At 38.3% G+C, this 19790-nt stretch overlaps 1 protein-coding gene across 8 annotated transcripts in view; it reads left to right on the plus strand.

Annotated features, from left to right (window-relative positions):
* The window catches only part of CFAP54 (cilia and flagella associated protein 54), a 330206-nt gene that overhangs the window by 58693 nt on the left and 251723 nt on the right, over nt 1-19790 (plus strand). For all 8 annotated transcript variants that reach the window (XM_015094809.4, XM_060413069.1, XM_060413070.1 and 5 more), the window contains 3 exons: nt 4208-4294; nt 4386-4507; nt 17532-17708. In XM_015094809.4, coding sequence (XP_014950295.2) covers nt 4208-4294; nt 4386-4507; nt 17532-17708 — 386 coding nt within the window. The remainder of the gene's footprint in view (nt 1-4207; nt 4295-4385; nt 4508-17531; nt 17709-19790) is intronic.

The following is a 19790-nucleotide window of genomic DNA, read 5'->3' on the forward strand; positions in this document are numbered from 1 at the left end:
CTCTGAGATCTTATTTTCATTTCTTTTGTGAATATATCCAGAAGTAGATTTCTGGATCATATAGTAGTTCTATTAATTTTTGGAAACCTCCATAATGTTTTCTATAGGGGCTTAACCAATTTACACCTCCACAAACAGTGCACAGTGGTTCCCTTTTGTCCACATCTTTGCCAGCGTTTGTTATCTCTTGTCGTCTTGATGATCAGTTCAGTTTAGTTGCTCAGTTGTGTTCAACGCTTTGTGACCCTGTGGACTGCAGCATGCCAGGCTTCCCTGTACATCACCCACTCCAGGAGCTTACTCAAGCTCATGTCCATTGAGTCAATGATGCCATCATCATCCCCTTCTCCTCCCACCTTCAATCTTTCCCATCATCAGGGTCTTTTCTAATGAGTCAGGTCTTTGCATCAGGTAGCCAGAATATTGGCACTTTAGCTTCAGCATCAAGTCCTTCCAATGAATATTCAGGACTGATTTCCTTTAGGATTAACTAGTTTGATATCATCATTCTAGTTGATAGCCATTCTAATAGGCATGAGGTAATATCTCCTTGTGGTTTTGATTTGCATTTTCCTGATGATTAGTGATATTCAGCATCTTTTCATATACTAGAGAGCTATTTGTATATTTTCCTTAGAAAAGTGTCATTTAGTTACTCTGCCCATTAAAATCAGAGTTTTATTATTAAGTTATATGAGTTCTTTATATATTTTGGAGGTATGTATGTACATATATTTACATGGAATTAGTTATTATTTCTTTGCAGTATCTGGATCTGCTTGATATTTTTCTCTGCCTTATTGAATTACCACCCTGGCACAGGTGATCACTTTTTTCCTCCTGTCATGCATTACTGTCTATGCTGCTGTCTGACTAATGTTGCCTAAAGACTGCTTTTGTCATTCTTGAGAACTTTACAATGGGTGTCTGTTGATGATTGTGCTATAAAGTGTAACTCCTGTATTGGGCATTAAATTTTTTCTTGCAGTCTCATCTTTCTTATCTCCAGTGATTATCATCATGAGAACTATTACTTAATTAGCATTTATAATACCCTAGGTGCTGAGAGAATGGTGCTTTATTTTCTGTTTTCCATGCAGGTAAATTTCCTTATCCTTTGCCATTAAAGAAACTTTATATTTTTAAATGATGTCTGTTGACATCTTTTCATCAGGCAGTCATCATCCCATGGTGGCTCATGTGCATTAGCACAAATAATTAAACCTCAATAAAAGGGCTTATTGTAAGCTTATTACAGGTACCCTATTTCCAGTTCTTTTGAGAACCAGATCTAGAAAATCAAGAAAGTTTCTTGATATATTTTCTACCTCCCTGGGTCAGCATACCTTCATCTTCTTTTTCCTCATCCTGCTACCTCTTTCCTGGACCACCATGATGGTCAGTCTCAGCTACCCATCAGGATCTCTCACTGCTCATAACCAGCTGGCAATAGTTTGTGAGACACTGATTTTATCAGCCACAGATAGAGCAGAGTGGAGATCTTCATGTGGTACCCAGAACTCTTGCAGGGACCATGGATGGAGCAATTTTGAAAAGCTTTTGAGAAAGGAAATTGACCAAAAGTAGGCTGGATCCTTTTTATCAACATTCAAGATGATTTTATTTAAGGTGAAATAGAAAATCAAATATTTTTATAACTTGAAAATTCTTCATGTTCTCATAATGTGGCTAATAAAAGAATTTAATGATAAAACTCTATTAGGTTTGTTTGAATTTTTATCTATTAATGAAAAAAGATGACCTATGATAGAGGATTTGATTTAGATCATACATGAATGGTCTAGTGGTTTTCCCTACTTTCTTCAATTTAAGTCTGAATTTGGCAATAAGGAGTTCATGATCTGAGCCACAGTCAGCTCCTGGTCTTGTTTTTGCTGACTGTATAGAGCTCCTCTACCTTTGGCTGCAAAGAATATATCTGTCTGATTTCAGTGTTGACCATTTGGTGATGTCCATGTGTAGAGTCTTCTCTTGTGTTGTTGGAAGAGGGTGTTTGCTATGACCAGTATGTTCTCTTGGCAAAACTCTACTAGCCTTTGCCCTGCTTCATTCTGTACTCCAAGGCAAAATTTGCCTGTTACTCCAGGTGTTTCTTGACTTCCTACTTTTGCATTCCAGTCCCCTATAATGAAAAGGACATCTTTTTTGGGTGTTAGTTCTAGAAAGTCTTGTAGGTCTTCATAGAACTGTTTGAATTCAGCTTCTTTGGTGTTACTGGTCTGGGCATAGACTTGGGTTACTGTGACATTGAATGGTTTGCCTTGGAAATGAACAGAGATCATTCTGTCGTTTTTGAGATTGCATCCAAGTACTACATTTCAGATTCTTTTGTTGAGTATGATGGCTACTCCTTTTCTTTTAAGGGATTCTTGCCCACCATAGTATATATAATGATCATCTGAGTTAAATTCACCCATTCCAGTCCATTTTAGTTTGCTGATTCCTAGAATGTTGACGTTCACTCTTGCCATCTCCTGTTTGACCACTTCCAATTTGCTTTGATTCATGGACTTAACATTCCAGGTTCCTATGCAGTATTGCTCTTTACAGCATCAGACCTTGCTTCCATCACCCGTCACATCCACAACTGGGTGTTGTTTTTGCTTTGGCTCCATCTCTTCATTCTTCCTGCAGTTATTTCTCCACTGATCTCCAGTAGCATATTGGGCACCTACCGACCTGGGGAGTTCATCTTTCAGTGTCCTATCTTTTTGCCTTTTGATACTGTTCATGGGGTTCTCAAGGCAAGAATAGTGAAGTGGTTTGCCATTCCCTTCTCTAGTGGATCACATTTTGTCAGAACTTTCCACCATGACCCATCTGTCTTGGGTGGCCCTACACTGCATGTAAAGTGTGAACTTCTAGATGTTCAAGCTGGTTTTAGAAAAGACAGAGGAACTAGAGATCAAATTGCCAACATCCTATGGATCATCAAAAAAGCAAGAGAGTTCCAGAAAAAGATCTATTTCTGATTTATTGACTATGGCAAAGCCTTTGACTATGTGGATGACAACAAACTGAAAAATTCTGGAAGAGATGGGAATACGAGACCACCTGACCTGCCTCCTGAGAAATCTGTATGCAGGTCAGGAAGCAACAGTTAGAACTGGACATGGAACAACAGACTGGTTTCAAATAGGAAAAGGAGTACGTCAAGGCTGTATATTGTTACCCTGCTTATTTAACTTATATGCAGAGTACATCATGAGAAATGCTGGGCTGGATGAAGCGCAAGCTAGAATCAAGATTGCCGGGAGAAATATCAATAATCTCAGATATGCAGGTAATGCCACCCTTATGGAGGAAAGTGAAGAACAACTAAAGAACCTCTTGATGAAAGTGAAAGAGGAAAGTGAAAAAATTGGCTTAAAACTCAACATTCAGAAAACTAAGATCATGGCATCTGGCCTCATCACTTCATGGGAAATAGATAGGGAAACAGTGGAAACAGTGTCAGACTTTATTTTTTTGGGCTCCAAAATCACTGCAGATGGTGATTGCAGCCATGAAATTAAAAGACGCTTACTCCCTGGAAGGAAAGTTATGACCAACCTAGACAGCATATTAAAAAGCAGAGACATTACTTTGCCAACAGAGGTCTATCTAGTCAGTGCTATGGTTTTTTCCAGTAGTCATGTATGGATGTATGAGTTGGAGTATAAGGAAAGCTGAGCACCAAAGAATTGATTCTTTTGAACTGTGGTGTTGGAGGACACTCTTCAGAGTCCCTTGGACTGCAAGGAGATCCATCCAGTCCATCCTAAAGGAAGTCAGTTCTGAATATTCATTGGAAGGACTGATGCTGAAGCTGAAACGCCAGTACTTTGGCCACTGATGAGAAGAGCTGACTCTTTTGAAAAGACCGTGATGCTGGGAAAGATTGAAGGCAGGAGGAGAAGGGGATGACAGAGGATGAGGTGGTTGGATGGATCACTGACTCAATGGACTTGAGTTTGAGTAAACTCTGAGAGTTGGTGATAGACAGGGCGTCCTGGCCTACTGCAGTCCATGGAGTTGAAAAAGAGTCGGATGTGACTGAGCGACTGAACTGAGCTGAACTGAATGATAGAGGAAGCAATAATTTTACAAATAGATAGTTACTCTTTAGTGTTTAGAAAATATTTCCTTTCTTGAATGTAAGCCTAATTGTAACGACAGTCTTCTTCTTCTCTTTCTTCTTCTTCAGTTTTGCAGACTCCAACTGTGAGCAAAAATACATCTACCAAAGGTACAGAGAAGCTAAAAAAACCTGCAAGCCCTGATTGTTTTACAGGTAATTAAAATTTGGATAAAATGCTTTTCTAAATTTCTTCAAGATAGTTTTTATGTTGCCCTTTTGGTAAAACAGTTGTCTGCTTTTACAGAATTAAGTGTGATGAATAAAATAAGGAAGAATAAGCTATCTAAAGCAATTTATTTGATGCAGAAAACTCTTCTAATATTTGAGAAAGATGCAACCTGTTCTTCTCTACAGAACTACTTGACGGTAACAGTGTGCCATTCCTTACTTTAGTCCAGACTTGAAACCCCTGGTAAAAATGAATGATTTATTGCTCTTTTCTTAACATTAGATTATGAACTTTAAGATTTGCTGTGTTTAGTCCTCTCTTTGTGAAGTAAAATAGTTCTAGCAGGAAAATTAATATATATCCCCTGCCTTGAACTCCCTTGAAATGAGCGATTCTCCCTCTGCAGGGGGGGACCTTACATAGGGAACCAAATAAAATCAGAAGGGTTCAAAATGAGGTAAACTGTAGAATGTAAGTGACACTGTGTATGCATAAATGCATTCCTTACTATGGAACTAAAATACTGAAAGTCCTGGGGCTAAGGCACCTTTCCTCAGATGGAGATTGCTGATTTATGGACCAATTGCCTTGCTGTTGTCTCTCTGTGACCTGGACATTGTTCTGTCTGCTTACTAATTCATTTATGTTGATTTTAGAGTTTAAATTTCTGAGGGGAATCACATTTCTGTTTTATTTTGTCCCTGTGCATCACAAAACTTTGTGTTGGCTGAATGAATGGCACATGATAAATTAGAGACTACCAGTAGCTTGACTGACACAGGATAGAAGAGTGTAGGTCAAAGCTGGGGGAGGATACAGAGCTGAAGAGGAGTCTGACATACAGTGGGATCCTATAATAGAAGAGGGAAAGGAGATGAGACTGAAAGCACATACAAAGCGATTCCCCTTCAACGGAGGGTGGACTGCAGAGCAGACATCTCATCCCTCTGATGTAGAAGGCAAGGAGCAGCAGACAGATATAGATTTCAATAAGTCTGTTGTGGAAGCAGAGAGATGAGTGGATACTTTCTTATCTTAATCATCTGTTAAAGTAGGAGGCAAGGAAATCTGCCAACCATGGTGTGTGTGGCTGGGTAGATGGACTGAGGAGAGAGAAAGTGATGGGAGAGTGCAGAGGAATGGTTGAAGGAGCTGACTCTAAGATAAAGGACTGGCCAGCATTCTGAAGTTCTAGCTGAGGTTGAAGACCATGGACTTCCAGAAGGCCCCACATGCATGCTGGTGTGATGTTATCCTGGTGTGGTATTCTTAGTAGCTGTGACAGTAGAATACTTGTGGCAGTAGAGATCTGTACCAGACTGGAAAGTATGGAATTATAGGTTAAAAGTTCACAGTGAGAAATGGGTGCAGGTTGAGTAGGGAAGGCAGTAACACCCACCAAGGCTTTTAAAGACTTGGTAGACTATGGAGATATCAAGAGATCAGGCCTGTCTATGAGGTTGAAGGCCATAAAATCAGAATTTGAGGGAGTTAGAAAGATAGGTGTTTGAAGTCAGAAAGTAGAATATTGGAATTTCAGATTTCTGGCACGTAGGGTTTCCTGATCATGAGTCCGTCACTTCATTTATCCAACAAATGGTTTTGAGGGCCTGTGATCTATTCAACAAATGTTTCAAAGGAAGTTGACTATGTGCCTGGTATTATGCTAAGTACAGGGGATAAAAACAAAGATTCTTTCTTTATTCAACCGATATTGATGGATTGCCTACTCTTTGTGGTTTCTGCCTTCAAGATAAATCCAATCTATAGGAAAATAGACATGTAAGTAAGTGATTATGAGTCATTGTCATAAGTGCTTTAATTGCAAGACTGCCAGGGAAATTCAGGAAGAGAATACCTAACCCGACAGTGGAGAATGTTTGAGGAAAATTTAGAAAAGATGACACAAAGTTGAATACTGAAAGCCAGGCAGGAGTTGCCAGAGACAGAGAAAGACAAAGGTGGAAAGGACATGCAAGGCAGAGAAAACAACTTGTGCAAAGGTCCTGAGGCTGGATGGGTCATAAAATGCTTGTAGTCCTATAGGTCATTCAGTGTGACAGAAGCTAAGATGCAATGGCAAAGGGCAGAGGGGTGTTTGGAAAGGATAGTAATAGGTGAGGCCAGAAAGAAAGTAGAGTCTAGTTCAAAAAAAATCTAAGGATTCTGGATGGATGCTGCCACTATTCAAGGGGAGGAAGTCTGTCCTGGCCATATTCAGGGAGAGCCTTGATACATTAGAATCTCCAGCATTTGAATGAAGGAATTTGATGATGGTGTTGGATAATCTCAGCTGACCAGGCCAAGCGGTATCTGATCTTTGTCAGAAGACTCCTGGGGTGCGTTCAGGATCCCATTTCTTAGCAGATGCTTGTACAACCAATCTTTATTACCAAGTGTTTGGAGGACATTGGTACTGCAGTCCTATTTTGATGGCAAGTAAAGCTTATCTTTTAGAACTATTTCTTTCAGGACTCATCTGATGGCCTCTTAGAGTTCAGAGAGAGTAAATCCTTCATGATTTTCCCTTTTGTTTTATTATGACACAATTTTGTCTTTATGCTATAATATACCCATTCCCCTGTTATGTCTCTATCTTCCCACTATCATGACTGGAAATACACTGGAGATGTGGTGAAGTGTTCATTTTCTTCTCCTTGTGTATCTTTTCTTTCTATTTCTTAAGTGAAACTATTTTAACTTAAGAAAAATTATAATATCCTCTTAAACTCATGAGAAGCATTTAGAGGCTCCACTTTTTTTAATGAGGGGCCCTCCATAAGGATTGTCACAGCTGGGAAATGTTGAATATTTTTTCTAGAAGTCCTGAAATCATCCATTGCCACCTCTGCTCCTCCATGCAATTTTTTATCCTAGTGTTAAAAAGCTTAATGATTAGTCCTCAGGGTACTCTCATAAACGACGATGTTATGGATCAAATAATTGCCAAAATTTCTTTCCTTAAAGAAGACAAATAAATTTCTTTCCCTTGGCAATCATTTTTCTTTCAGACTATATTACAGCATACTTTACATTATCATCATCTGGTAATAGAATTATCCCCAAATCAGTATCTGATGTGTCACCTGATACCATAAAAAAGATTTGGAAAGCCTGGGTCTTTGCAGAACTCTTCAATAATTCATACCGTGTTTCAGTTTTTCAGAAGTTTCCTGACCTCATAGAGATGAATGCTCTCATCAGGTGTCTGTCTTATTCTAAGTCCATTAAAGGTGGACCAGCTTGTTGCCACGGATAAGGGACCAAATTTTGATAAGAACCTGTTAGCCTTCCAGATGAGATGGTTGGCTTTTTTTTTTTTGGTGGGGATTAATTTTTCTCATTTTCCTCTCTTTGTTATTTGACTTCTGAAAGTCCTTCAATTTATTTTAATGGCTTACACCTAGAACCAGCCTGAGATGTCCCTGATCTTCTACTTCTGATCAAATAGAGGGATCAGCATATGGCTTATGATCTTCACTCTTAGTTCACTTCAGAGTCCAGCACTCCGACACTGAGCATCTTTACAGTGCAATTTCTCACTGGACAGAGGCAGGAATACTCTTCAATGCAAGTGTTAAGGTTACCAGGGCAGGTTATATACTGCTGTTTTCTGTCTAGCATCCACTTTCCTTTCCAAATGTCATCTTTGGAGGAATTTCTTCTTCCCCACTAGATGTAATCAGGTGGGACTTTTCAGGGCCACTTTTCTCAGCCAGCCAAGAGGATGACTGGTGAGGCAAGCTAGGCCAATAGGTTGTTCCCTCCTTGGAATCTGAATCTTGAGCAGAGGGATAAAAAGACAAAAACTAGTTGGCATTCAGGACTTTCCAGGTGTCTCAATGATAAAGATTCCTCCTGCCAATGGAGGAGCCTTAGGAGACAGGGGTTCAATCCATGGGCTGGGAAGATTCCCTGAAGGAGGAAATGGCAACCCACAGACAGAGGAGCCTAGTGGACTATAGTCCATGAGGTTGCAAGGAATCAGACATGACTGAGAATACACACACACACACACACACACATACACACACACACACACACACACACAAGATTCCCTGGAGGAGGAAATGGCAACCCACGGACAGAGGAGCCTGGTGGACTATAGTCCATGAGGTTGCAAGGAGTCAGACATGACTGAGCACACACACACACACACACACACACACACAGAGTTGGCATTCATTCATTCATTCTGATACCCGTGTCCTGATCAGATTCTTTTAGTTGTATTCTGAGGACTGTCTTGCCTCTGGTCCTGCTGTGGTCAAAATCTCATTTTCCTGTTGCTTCTGTTACCAAAGAACCCTAACTGATGCATCTGGTGATCTCCTTGTACTGTTTGTTGAAACTTAAATCAGTAATTGACTGTTCCAAAATTCAGTTATAGTGCTTCAACTCTAAGCAAAGAGAGCATTATGGATTAGCAGGTTATTTTTTATAATCAACACAAAATCTAATTTTATGGCCCTAATTTGGAACCATAACTAATGAAGAAGCCCAGCCACTAGAAGTTCTAATCACTCCTGGTTTTAATATTTCCTGAATTTACAACTAAGGGCTTCCCAGGTGGTACAGTGGTAAAGAATCTGCCTGCCAGTGCAGGTGATACAAGAGACCTGGGTTTGATCCCTGGGTCAGGAAGATCCCCTGGAGGAGGAAATAGCAACCCACTCCAGTATTCTTGCCTGGAGAATTCCATGGACAGAGGAGCCTGGTGGGCTATAACCCATGGGGTGGCAGAGTCAGACATGACTGAGGGACTGAGCACAGTGCAGAGATCCTAAATACTATTGTATTAACTATGTTACCAACTGAAATGATTTCCCTATTTTGTAGCATTTTAGTCAAATCAATCCTATTTGCTTTTTTGAGGAAAAGTATATGTAAACCAATTTATTTCAGAGATCTTCTCAGTTCTTTTAAACAGTTCTTTTAAATTATTCCAGGCTAAAATCTTCCTCATAAAGAGTAAACCCCTTTTTGATTCTGACCCCCCTCTTATGAGGTCATATTTTGACCCCAAGTCTTCAAAAGCCTTCACTCTTTTAGCATATTTACATTTTAGGATTTTTTTCTTTTAAATATTTTGAGGTTATTGCAGAGAAAACATCATCTAGGTTGCCTTTTCATGCTTCTTTTAAACTTCACTCTGTATTAAGACAAGAAATCATAGTGGTTAGATGTAGAAGGATCTTGATTAGAGCTGTGGTTCTGCTGCTGACTAGCTATATGACCATGGTCAAGTTACTTATGCTCTCTTAAGTTTTAATGTCTTCATTTGTAAAGTGAGTGATCTTGGGAAAGATTTAATGAAATGCCTATAAAATGCTTAACATTTGGCACAGAGTAAACAGTCAATAAGGGCTTCCCTGGTGGCTCAGATGGTAAAGAATTGGCCTGCAATTTAGGAGACCTGGGTTTGATCCCTGGGGTGGCAGGATTCCCCTGGAGGAGGGCATGGAAACCCACTCCAGTATTCTAGCCTGGAGAATCCCCATGGATCGAAGAGCCTGGTGGGCTACAGTCCACAAAGAGCGACTAAGCACAGTATATGCAGTTGGTAAATGTTAGCCATTATTATTACTACCACTTCTATTCTCTCTTCCACTTTAAGCACTCTGGGATATTCTGTTTTGTCATATCAGAATAATTTTTGGTGCTTTCGATAGATTCTTCTCTATCAAACCACATTTTTTTCTGTCTTTTCTCTTAGATCTTGTAAGTTGTATATTTTATTCTCAGCAATATTCTTTGTTAGGAGTCTTGGATATGACTTAACCTACTTTTTATCTCTTTCTGCAATGTACGTAATATTGTTGAGAAGCCAGAATATACTTTGAGAGATCTACTAGATGAGGAATAAATATGGCACTTTATCATTCCAGTCTTATGATTGTTATCATGCCCTTCAAAGTTGCATTACATCTTTCCATAAGTGTTCTGCTGCACTGTGGATGTTAAGGCATTTTCGGATATATTTAACATCAATCTGTGCTTATAAGCATTGCATACACGCTGCATGCATGCTAAGTTGCTTCTGTCATATCTGTCTGTGACCCTATGGACTCTATGTAGCCGGCCTCTCCTCTGTCCATGGGATTTCCCAGGCAAGAATACTGGAGTGGGTTGCCATGGCCTTCTCCAGGGGGTCTTCTCAACCCAGGGATTGAACCCGTGTCTCCTCTGGCTCCTGCATTGCAGGCGGATTCTTTACTGCTGATCCACCAGGGAAGCCGTTTTAAGTCTTGAGTAACTTATAAAAAGCAGTAGGTCACATGTTCTCTAATGGGAACTGTAGGGAGAGAGACTGCATTCAAACGATTGTACTTTGGACTTCAGTACTATTGTGGCAATAAAACAGTATGGTTGTTTTTGGAATTATTTTTTGAAATTGAAGTGTTGTTGCTGTACAGTATTAATGTAAGTAAAGTTATGCAGTTGTATCCGACTCTTTGCGACCCCATGGACTGTAGCCTACCAGGCTCCGCTGTCCATGGGATTTTCCAGGCAATAGTACTGGAGTGGATTGCCATTTCCTTAAGTAACAGGTGTACAGTATAGTGATTTACAACTTTTAAAGGTTCTATTCCATTTATGTGCATGCTTAGTTGCTCAGTTGTGTCTGACTCTTTGTCACCCTTTGGACTGTAGCCCTCTAGGCTCCTTTGTCCATGGAATTTTTCAGGCAAGAGTATTGGAATGGGTTACTGTTTGCTTCTCTGGGGGATCTTCCCAACCCAAGGATCTAACCTGTGTCTCCTGTATCTCCTGCACTGCAGGTGGATTCTTTATCTACTAAGCACTGGGGAAGCCCTACTTCATTTATAGTCCTTATAAAATATTGGTTTTATTTTCTGTGCTGTACAATATATCTTTGTAGCTTATTTTATTTTAAATTAAAAAATTATTGGAGTATAGTTGATTGACAATGTTGTATTAATTTCAGGTAAACATCAACAATCTTGGTTTGTAGTTTTCTTCTCTTGTATCATACTATCCTTGTCTGGTTTTGGTGTCAGGATAATGCTGGCCTTGTAAAATCAGTGTGTAAGTATCCCTTTCTCTTCAGTTTTTTGAAATAATTTGAGAAGGATTGGTGTTAATTCTTTAAACATCTGACAGGAATTCACCACTGAAACCATCTAGCCCTGGACTTTTCTTTATCGGGAAGTTTTTGATTACTTATCCATTTTCTTACTTATTACTAGTATGTTTGCATCTTTTGTTTCTCTATGGTGTTTCACTGTTGGTAGGTTGTATGTTACTAGGAGTTTATCCACTTCTTCTAGGTTATTCAGTTGTTGGCACATAATCATTCACAGTAGTTTCTTATGATTCTTTGTGTTTCTATGGGATCAGTTGTCGTCTCCTTCATTTCTTTAATATATGAGTCTTTCTCTATTTTTTATTCATCTAGCTAAAAGTTGTCAATTTTTTAAATCTTAAAAAAACAGCTTTTGTTTTAGTTGAGCTTTTCTATTGTCTTTATGGTGTCTATTTTATTTATTTCCCCTCTGATCCTTGTTATTACAACTAACTTTGATCTTAGGATTTTTGTTCTTCTATTTCCTTGAGGTGTGAAGTTAGATAGTTTTTTTGTGATCTTTGTTCTTACAGTGGACATTTTCACTATAAACCTTCTCTTAAAACTACTTTTGCTGAATCCTGTAAGTTTTGGTATGCTGTGTTTTCATTTGTCTTAAGATACTTTTTGACTTCCCTTTTGATTTCTTTTTAAATTAATAATCTTAAAAACTGCTCAAATGTATTTTTGGCCATTGAACTTGTAATCATATTTTTTCTCATTTGATATATGGATAAGTTAAATTATATTCCTAGATTTCCTAGTATTAAATCATCCTTTTATTCCTGAGGAGACAACATAATTACAGTACACTATTCCTTTAATATATTATTAGATCAGTGAATTAGTATTTTATTTAGAATGTTTGCATTTGTATTTATAAAAAGATTTCTCTATGTTTTTAAGTGCAGTCATTTTTTCAGATTTTGTTATCAAAGCTGTAATAGTTTTAGAATATTATTTCAGAAGCTATCTGTCTTTCTCTGTAGTTAGAAATTTAACAAATGACATAGGAATTTTCAGTTCATTGAGATTTGAAATATTAACTTTTAATAATATCATTTAAGATTGATACTCATGGGAAGTAGGTTTTTGGATATCTGAGTTTCTTTCATCATTATTGCTGTGTCAAGGTTTTTCTGCTTTTGTATTTTTTAGTTAGCTTCTGTATTTCCATCTCCAGTGATCAGTGATAATGTGCATCTTTTCATCTGCTCACCGACTATTTGTGTTATCTTCTTTGGAGAGATGTCTATTCAAACCCTTTGTTCATTTTTTTAAAATTTATTTTTTTAATTGAAGGATAAATGCTTTACAGAATTTTGTTGTTTTCTGTCAAACCTCAATATGACTCAGCCATACATATACATATATCCCCTCCCTTTTGAACCTCACTCCCCTCTCCCTCCCCATCCAACCCCTCTAGGTTGATACAGAGCCCCGTTTGAGTTTCCTGAGCCATACTACAAATTCCTGCTGGCCATCTATTTTACATATGGTAATGTAACTTTCCATGTTATTCTTTCCTTACATCTCACCCTCTCCTCCCTTCTCCTCATGTCCATAAGTCTATTCTCTATGTTTGTTTCTCCATTGCTACCCTGTAAATAAGTTCTTCAGTACCATTCTTCTAGATTCCATGTATATATATGTTAGAATATGATATTATCTTTCTCTTTCTCACTCACTTCACCCTATAATAGGGTCTAGGTTCATCCACCTCATCAGAACTGACTCAAATGCATTCCTTCTTATGGCTGAGTAATATTCCGTTGTGTATATGTACCACAACTTCTTTATCCATTCATCTGTTGATGGACATCTAGGTTGCTTCCATGTTCTCAGTTCAGTTCAGTTCAGTCACTTAGTCGTGTGCAACTCTTTGCGACCCTGTGAACCACAGCACGCCAGGCCTCCCTGTCCATCACCAACTCCTGGAGTTTACCCAAACTCATGTCCATTAGTCAGTGATGCCATCTAACCATCTCATTCTCTGTTGTCCCCTTCTCCTCCTGCCTTCAATCTTTCCCAACACAGGGTCTTTTCAAATGAGTCAGCACTTCGCATCAGGTGGCCACGTTCTAGCTATTGTAAATAGTACTGCAATGAACACTGAGATACATGTGTCTTTTTTCAATTTTGGTTTCCTCAAGTAAACCCTTGGTTCATTTTTTAATGGAATTTTTTCATTATTTTTATTTTTATTATTTTATTATTTTTTATTATTGCAACTGTTCTTTATATATTCTGAATACAATTCCTATATCAGATATATGATTTGCAAATATTTTGTTCCAGTCTGTCAGCTGTCTTTATTATTTTGATGATATCATTTGAGGTTTTAAATTTTGATGAATTTAAATTTATCTGCTTTTTCTTTTGTTGGTGTGCTTTTGGTGTCATATCAAAGAAAGCATTGTTTAACAGTTCAGTTCAGTTCAGTTCAGTTCAGTCGCTCAGTTGTGTCCGACTCTTTGTGACCCCATGAATCGCAGCACGCCAGGCCTCCCTGTCCATTACCATCTCCCGGAGTTCACTCAGACTCACGTCCATCGAGTCCGTGATGCCATCCAGCCATCTCATCCTGGGTTGTCCCCTTCTCTTCCTGCCCCCAATCTCTCCCAGCACCAGAGTCTTTTCCAATGAGTCAACTCTTTGCATGAGGTGGCCAAAGTACTGGAGTTTCAGCTTTAGCATCATTCCCTCCAAAGAAATCCCAGGGTTGATCTCCTTCAGAATGGACTGGTTGGATCTCCTTGCAGTCCAAGGGACTCTCAAGAGTCTTCTCCAACACCACAGTTCAAAAGTATCAATTCTTTGGCGCTCAGCCTTATTCACAATTCAACTCTCACATCCATACATGATGACAGGAAAAACCATAGTCTTGACTAGACGGACCTTAGTCGGCAGAGAAATGTCTCTGCTTTTGAATATACTATCTAGGTTGGTCATAACTTTTCTTCTAAGGAGTAAGTGTCTTTTAATTTCATGGCTGCAGTCATCATCTGCAGTGATTTTGGAGCTCAAAAAAAAAAAGTCTGAAACTGTTTCCACTGTTTCCCCATCTATTTCCCATGAAGTGATGGGACCAGATGCCATGATCTTTGTTTTCTGTATGTTGAGCTTTAAGCCAACTTTTTCACTCTCCTCTTTCACTTTCATCAAGAGGCTTTTTAGTTCCTCTTCACTTTCTGCCATAAAGGTGGTGTCATCTGCATATCTGAGGTTATTGATATTTCTCCCGGCAATCTTGATTCCAGCTTGTGTTTCTTCCAGCCCAGCATTTCTTATGATGTACTCTGCATAGAAGTTAAATAAGCAGGGTGACAATATACAGCCTTGACATACTCCTTTTCCTATTTGGAACCAGTCTGTTGTTCCATGTCCAGTTCTAACTGTTGCCTCCTAACCTGCATACAGGTTTCTCAAGAGGCAGGTTAGGTGGTTTGGTGTTCCCATCTCTTTCAGAATTTTCCACAGTTTATTGTGATCCACACAGTCAAAGGCTTTGGCATAGTCAATTAAGCAGAAATAGATGTTTTTCTGGAACTCTCTTGCTTTTTCCATGATCCAATGGATGTTGGCAATTTGATCTCTGGTTCCTCTACCTTTTTGAAAACCAGTTTGAACATCTGGAAGATCACGGTTCATGCATTGCTGAAGCCTGGCTTGGAGAATTTTGAGCATTACTTTACTAGCATGTGAGATGAGTGCAATTGTGTGGTAGTTTGAGCATTCTTTGGCATTGCTTTTCTTTGGGACTGGAATGAAAACGGACCTTTTCCAGTCCTGTGGCCACTGCTGAGTTTTCCATATTTGCTGGCATATTGAGTGCAGCGCTTTCACAGCATCATCTTTCAGGATTTGAAATAGCTCCACTGGAACTCCATCACCTCCACTAGCTTTGTTTGTAGTGATGCTTTCTAAGGCCCACTTGACTTCACATTCCAAGATGTCTGGCTCTAGATTAGTGATCACATCCTCATGATTATCTGGGTCATGAGGATCTTTTTTGTACAGTTCTTCTGTGTATTCTTGCCACCTCTTCTTAATATCTTTTGCTTCTGTTAGGTCCATACCATTTCTGTCCTTTATCGAGCCCATCTTTGCATGAAATGTTCCCTTAGTATCTCTCATTTTCTTGAAGAGATCTCTAGTCTTTCCCATTCTGTTCTTTTCCTCTATTTCTTTGCATTGATCGCTGAAGAAGGCTTTCTTATCTCTTCTTGATATTCTTTGGAACTCTGCATTCAGATGCTTATATCTTTCCTTTTCTCCCTTGTTTTTAGCCTCTCTTCTTTTCACAGCTATTTGTAAGGCCTCCCCAGACAGCCATTTTGCTTTTTTGCACTTCTTTTCTATGTGGATGGTCTTGATCCCTGTCTCCTGTACAGTGTCACGAACCTCATTCCATAGTTCATCAGGCACTCTATCTATCAGATCTAGGCCCTTAAATCTCTTTCTCACTTCCACTGTATGATCATAAGGGTTTTGATTTAGGTCATACCTGAATGGTCTAGCGGTTTTCCCTACTTTCTTCAATTTGAGTCTTAATTTGGTAATAAGGAGTTCATGATTTGAGCCACAGCCAGCTCCTGGTCTTGTTTTTGTCGACTGTATGGAGCTTCTCCATCTTTGGCTGCAAAGAATTTAATCAATCTGATTTCGGTGTTGACCATCTGGTGATGTCCGTGTGTAGAGTCTTCTCTTGTGTTGTTGGAAGAGGGTGTTTGCTATGACCAGTGCATTTTCTTGGCAAAACTCTATTAGTCTTTGCCCTGCTTCATTCCGCATTGCAAGGCCAAATTTGCCTGTTACTCCAGGTGTTTCTTGACTTCCTACTTTTGCGTTCCAGTCCCCTATAATGAAAAGGACATCTTTTTGGGGTGTTAGTTCTGAAAGGTCTTGTAGGTCTTCATAAAACCGTTCAAACTTCAGTTTCTTCAGCCTTACTGGTTGGGGTATAGACTTGGATAACTGTGATATTGAATGGTTTGCCTTGGAGACGAACAGAGATCATTCTGTCGTTTTGAGATTGCATCCAAGTACTGCATTTTGGGCTCTTTTGTTGACCATGATGTCTACTCCATTTCTTCTGAGGGATTCCTGCCCACAGTAGTGGTCATCTGAGTTAAATTCACCCATTCCAGTCCATTTTAGTTCACTGATTCCTAGAATGTCAACGTTCACCCTTGTCATCTTTTATTTGACCACTTCCAAGGTTGTGAATATTTACTTCTATATTTTCTCCTAAGTATTTTATAATTTTATCTTTTACATTTGGTTCCATAATTCATTTTGAGTTAACTATTTGTATATAATGTGATAAATGGTTCCCTCTTTTTTCTTTTGTACATGGATATCTAATCATCTAAGCACTGTTTGTTTGAAAGGCTATTCTATTTTCTATCATTCAATTTTAGTTTTTACATGAGTTTTTGCTTTAACACTTTATCAGTCTTTGCTTTTTCATTTAATATAAAAGGAGTTTAACTCATTTACATGTATTATTGTTGATTTAGTTAGTTTTACTTTTGAAATATTTAGATTTTCTGATTTTTATTTTTATTTTTTGTTTTATTGTTGTCACTAAATGTGTAATCTTTAAAAAGGTTATTGCCTTTCCTTTAGGTTTATAGAATAGATATTTGTGTATATTTCATTTCTTTTTGCTGATAGTAAGAAACCCTCAATAATATTAATTTTGTAAACCACGTATACCAATGATCATTACTTGAGAGTCATATTTCAAGTTGCACTAAGTGTAAATATACAATTCATAAGTATAAATGCAGATAATTGTTATAAAAATGTTTTAAGGACAGTGAAATATGATGGCAGATATTCAGAGGACTTGATCTGAAACTGAAATGTCTTATATTAATGTATAATAATAATGATAAACATGTTAGACATACAGTGTAATTGTCTTAATAGCTATTTTTTTTTACTTGTCCTTATTTAGTAGTTAGTTTTCACTCCTGGAATATCATTCAATGCTTGAAATATGTATACTACCGAGGCCCCAAAAATACATATATGAAGATAATGTTATTTAACATCACCAGAATTCTCCAATAAAATGAAATTCAAGCTCTTGAAATGTATTTTCCTGTGTTCACACTTTATCATAGGAAGCATATTCTTTGATTGAGAAGACCGAAGCAGAACAAAGTATACAATATTCACATCAGAAATGTGTGGAAACTGCCAAAGGAAAGAAGAGCAGAGTCCCTCCTCCACCCATTCTGCTCTCCCGAACTTACCGTTCTGTGACATTAAAACCTGCCCCATTTGTTTCTGATGTTAAGGTATGTTTTCCATTTTGATCTTTACCTCAAGGAAAGCATCAAAGGTACTTCAGTAACTGTAACGATTGATGTTTTATTGGTTTCAGCACTTGGATAATCTTATTTGTAAACCCTGAACACTGAGATTAGTATTTTAATATCTTAAGTAAATTTAGTTTCTTCATGACCCTTTTGCCTTTATGCTATTTCCCCTTTGGTTCCATATAGCTTTACTGACACCCAAATATATAATAAGGAGAAATAAGAGAGAAGCATTTCTCTCGAAGTACCTTTATCACTGTAACAGTCACACACTGATGTACTAGAGTGCTCAGTATCAAGAAGGTTTCATTAAAATAGAGTCAGACACTTGAAGGGGATAAAAGTTACTCTGAGAACCAATGTTGAAGACAAGAAAATTGAGGGGTGGTGAATTTAGGGGCTCTTTGTAAAGTTCTTCTGAGTAAATGAGGATTGTTTTAATAAAAGGCTTCCCTGATAGCTCAGTTGGTAAAGAATCCACCTATTATGTAGGAGACCTTGGTTCAATTCCTGGGTTGGAAAGATCTGCTGGAGAAGGGACAGGCTACCCACTTCAGTATTCCTGGGCTTCCCTTGTGACTCAGCTGGTAAAGAATCTGCCTGCAATGTGGGAGACCTGGGTTCGATCCCTGTGTTAGGAAGATCCCTGAAGAAGGCAAAGGCTACCCACTTCAGTATTCTGGCTGGAGAATTCCATGGACTATATAATCCATGTAGTCACAAAGAATCAGACTAAATTTTTTATTGAAAGAGTCTTTTAATAAAAGCAAACAATAATTCCATTCATATTATAAGTCATAGCTCTATGTGTTTACTGAAGCTCTTTCTCCCAGCCCCAGTGCCTTGGAATTAATCTGTGTGACTGTAACTTGAGATTTAGTTTCCTCACAAGCATTTGGTTCCATCTAATTCATATTTTAAATATTACAGTTTCCTCTTTTGGGTGATGAACACATGCTCTTTGATGTGTAAAAAACAAAGTTGTTTCTTTGATTATCCTTAGGATGTTCTGTTTGAACTTACACTGACTTGATACAGTGGAAAGGGCATGGGCTTTGAAGTGAGACAAATACAGACATAAAATTCTCACTCTAGCACAGCAGTATGACCTTAGGAAATCTAAATATACTTTCTGAACCTTTCTTAAATTAGTTTTTGTTACTTTTTCATTTGTAGAATGTTTCTGCTGTGAAAACTAAATGAGATATTATATCATATTGTTGACATGTTAACCAAGGTCCCTACATTTCTTGTACTAACCTTATGTAACAAGGTTTGCTAAAATCAGTTAGTGATGTTATACTCTGTGATTATATTATCTGATGATTTTTTCCCATAACTTCTGTTCAGTGATCATTATTGTCTGTTATCTGTTAAGCTCTATGTGAGGTAAAGTATAGAAGTAAATACAAATAAAGCACGATTCCATTTTTTGAGGCGTTTTAGACTAATGGGTGGAGAAGGCAATGGCACCCCACTCCAGCACTCTTCCCTGGAAAATCCCATGGACAGAGGAGCCTGGTGGGCCGCAGTCCACGGGGTCACTAAGAGTTGGACATGACTGAGCGACTTCCCTTTCACTTTTCACTTTCATGCATTGGAGAAGGAAATGGCAACCCACTCCAGTATTCTTGCCTGGAGAATCCCAGGGACGGGGAAGCCTGGTGGGCTGCCGTCTATGAGGTTGCACAGAGATGGACACAACTAAAGTGACTTAGCAGCAGCAGCAGCAGCAGCAGCAGACTAATGGGAGGTGGACGTCAGTGAGAAGTAATACCACCTTCCTAATGCCTTATAATTGAAAGAATAGTAACAACATTCATCTTTTACCCAACTGTGCTATAATAAATGCATTATTGCAATTTCTAGCAGTATTAAAATTCAACTTTGGATCTGGGGGATCTGTTTTAAGAATAAGGATTCATTGGCTTCAGAAATTCAGGATAGAACTAAGACTGGATAATTTCCCAAGAGTTTTTGTTTGTTTTTATGTAAATATTTTGATTTATTTAACCAGGTTCTTATTTTTTATGTATCTCAAATTAGTGACTAGTTTATTTC

Source organism: Ovis aries, chromosome 3 (genome assembly GCF_016772045.2).
Source record: "Ovis aries strain OAR_USU_Benz2616 breed Rambouillet chromosome 3, ARS-UI_Ramb_v3.0, whole genome shotgun sequence".
Classification (NCBI taxonomy): Eukaryota; Metazoa; Chordata; class Mammalia; order Artiodactyla; family Bovidae; genus Ovis; species Ovis aries.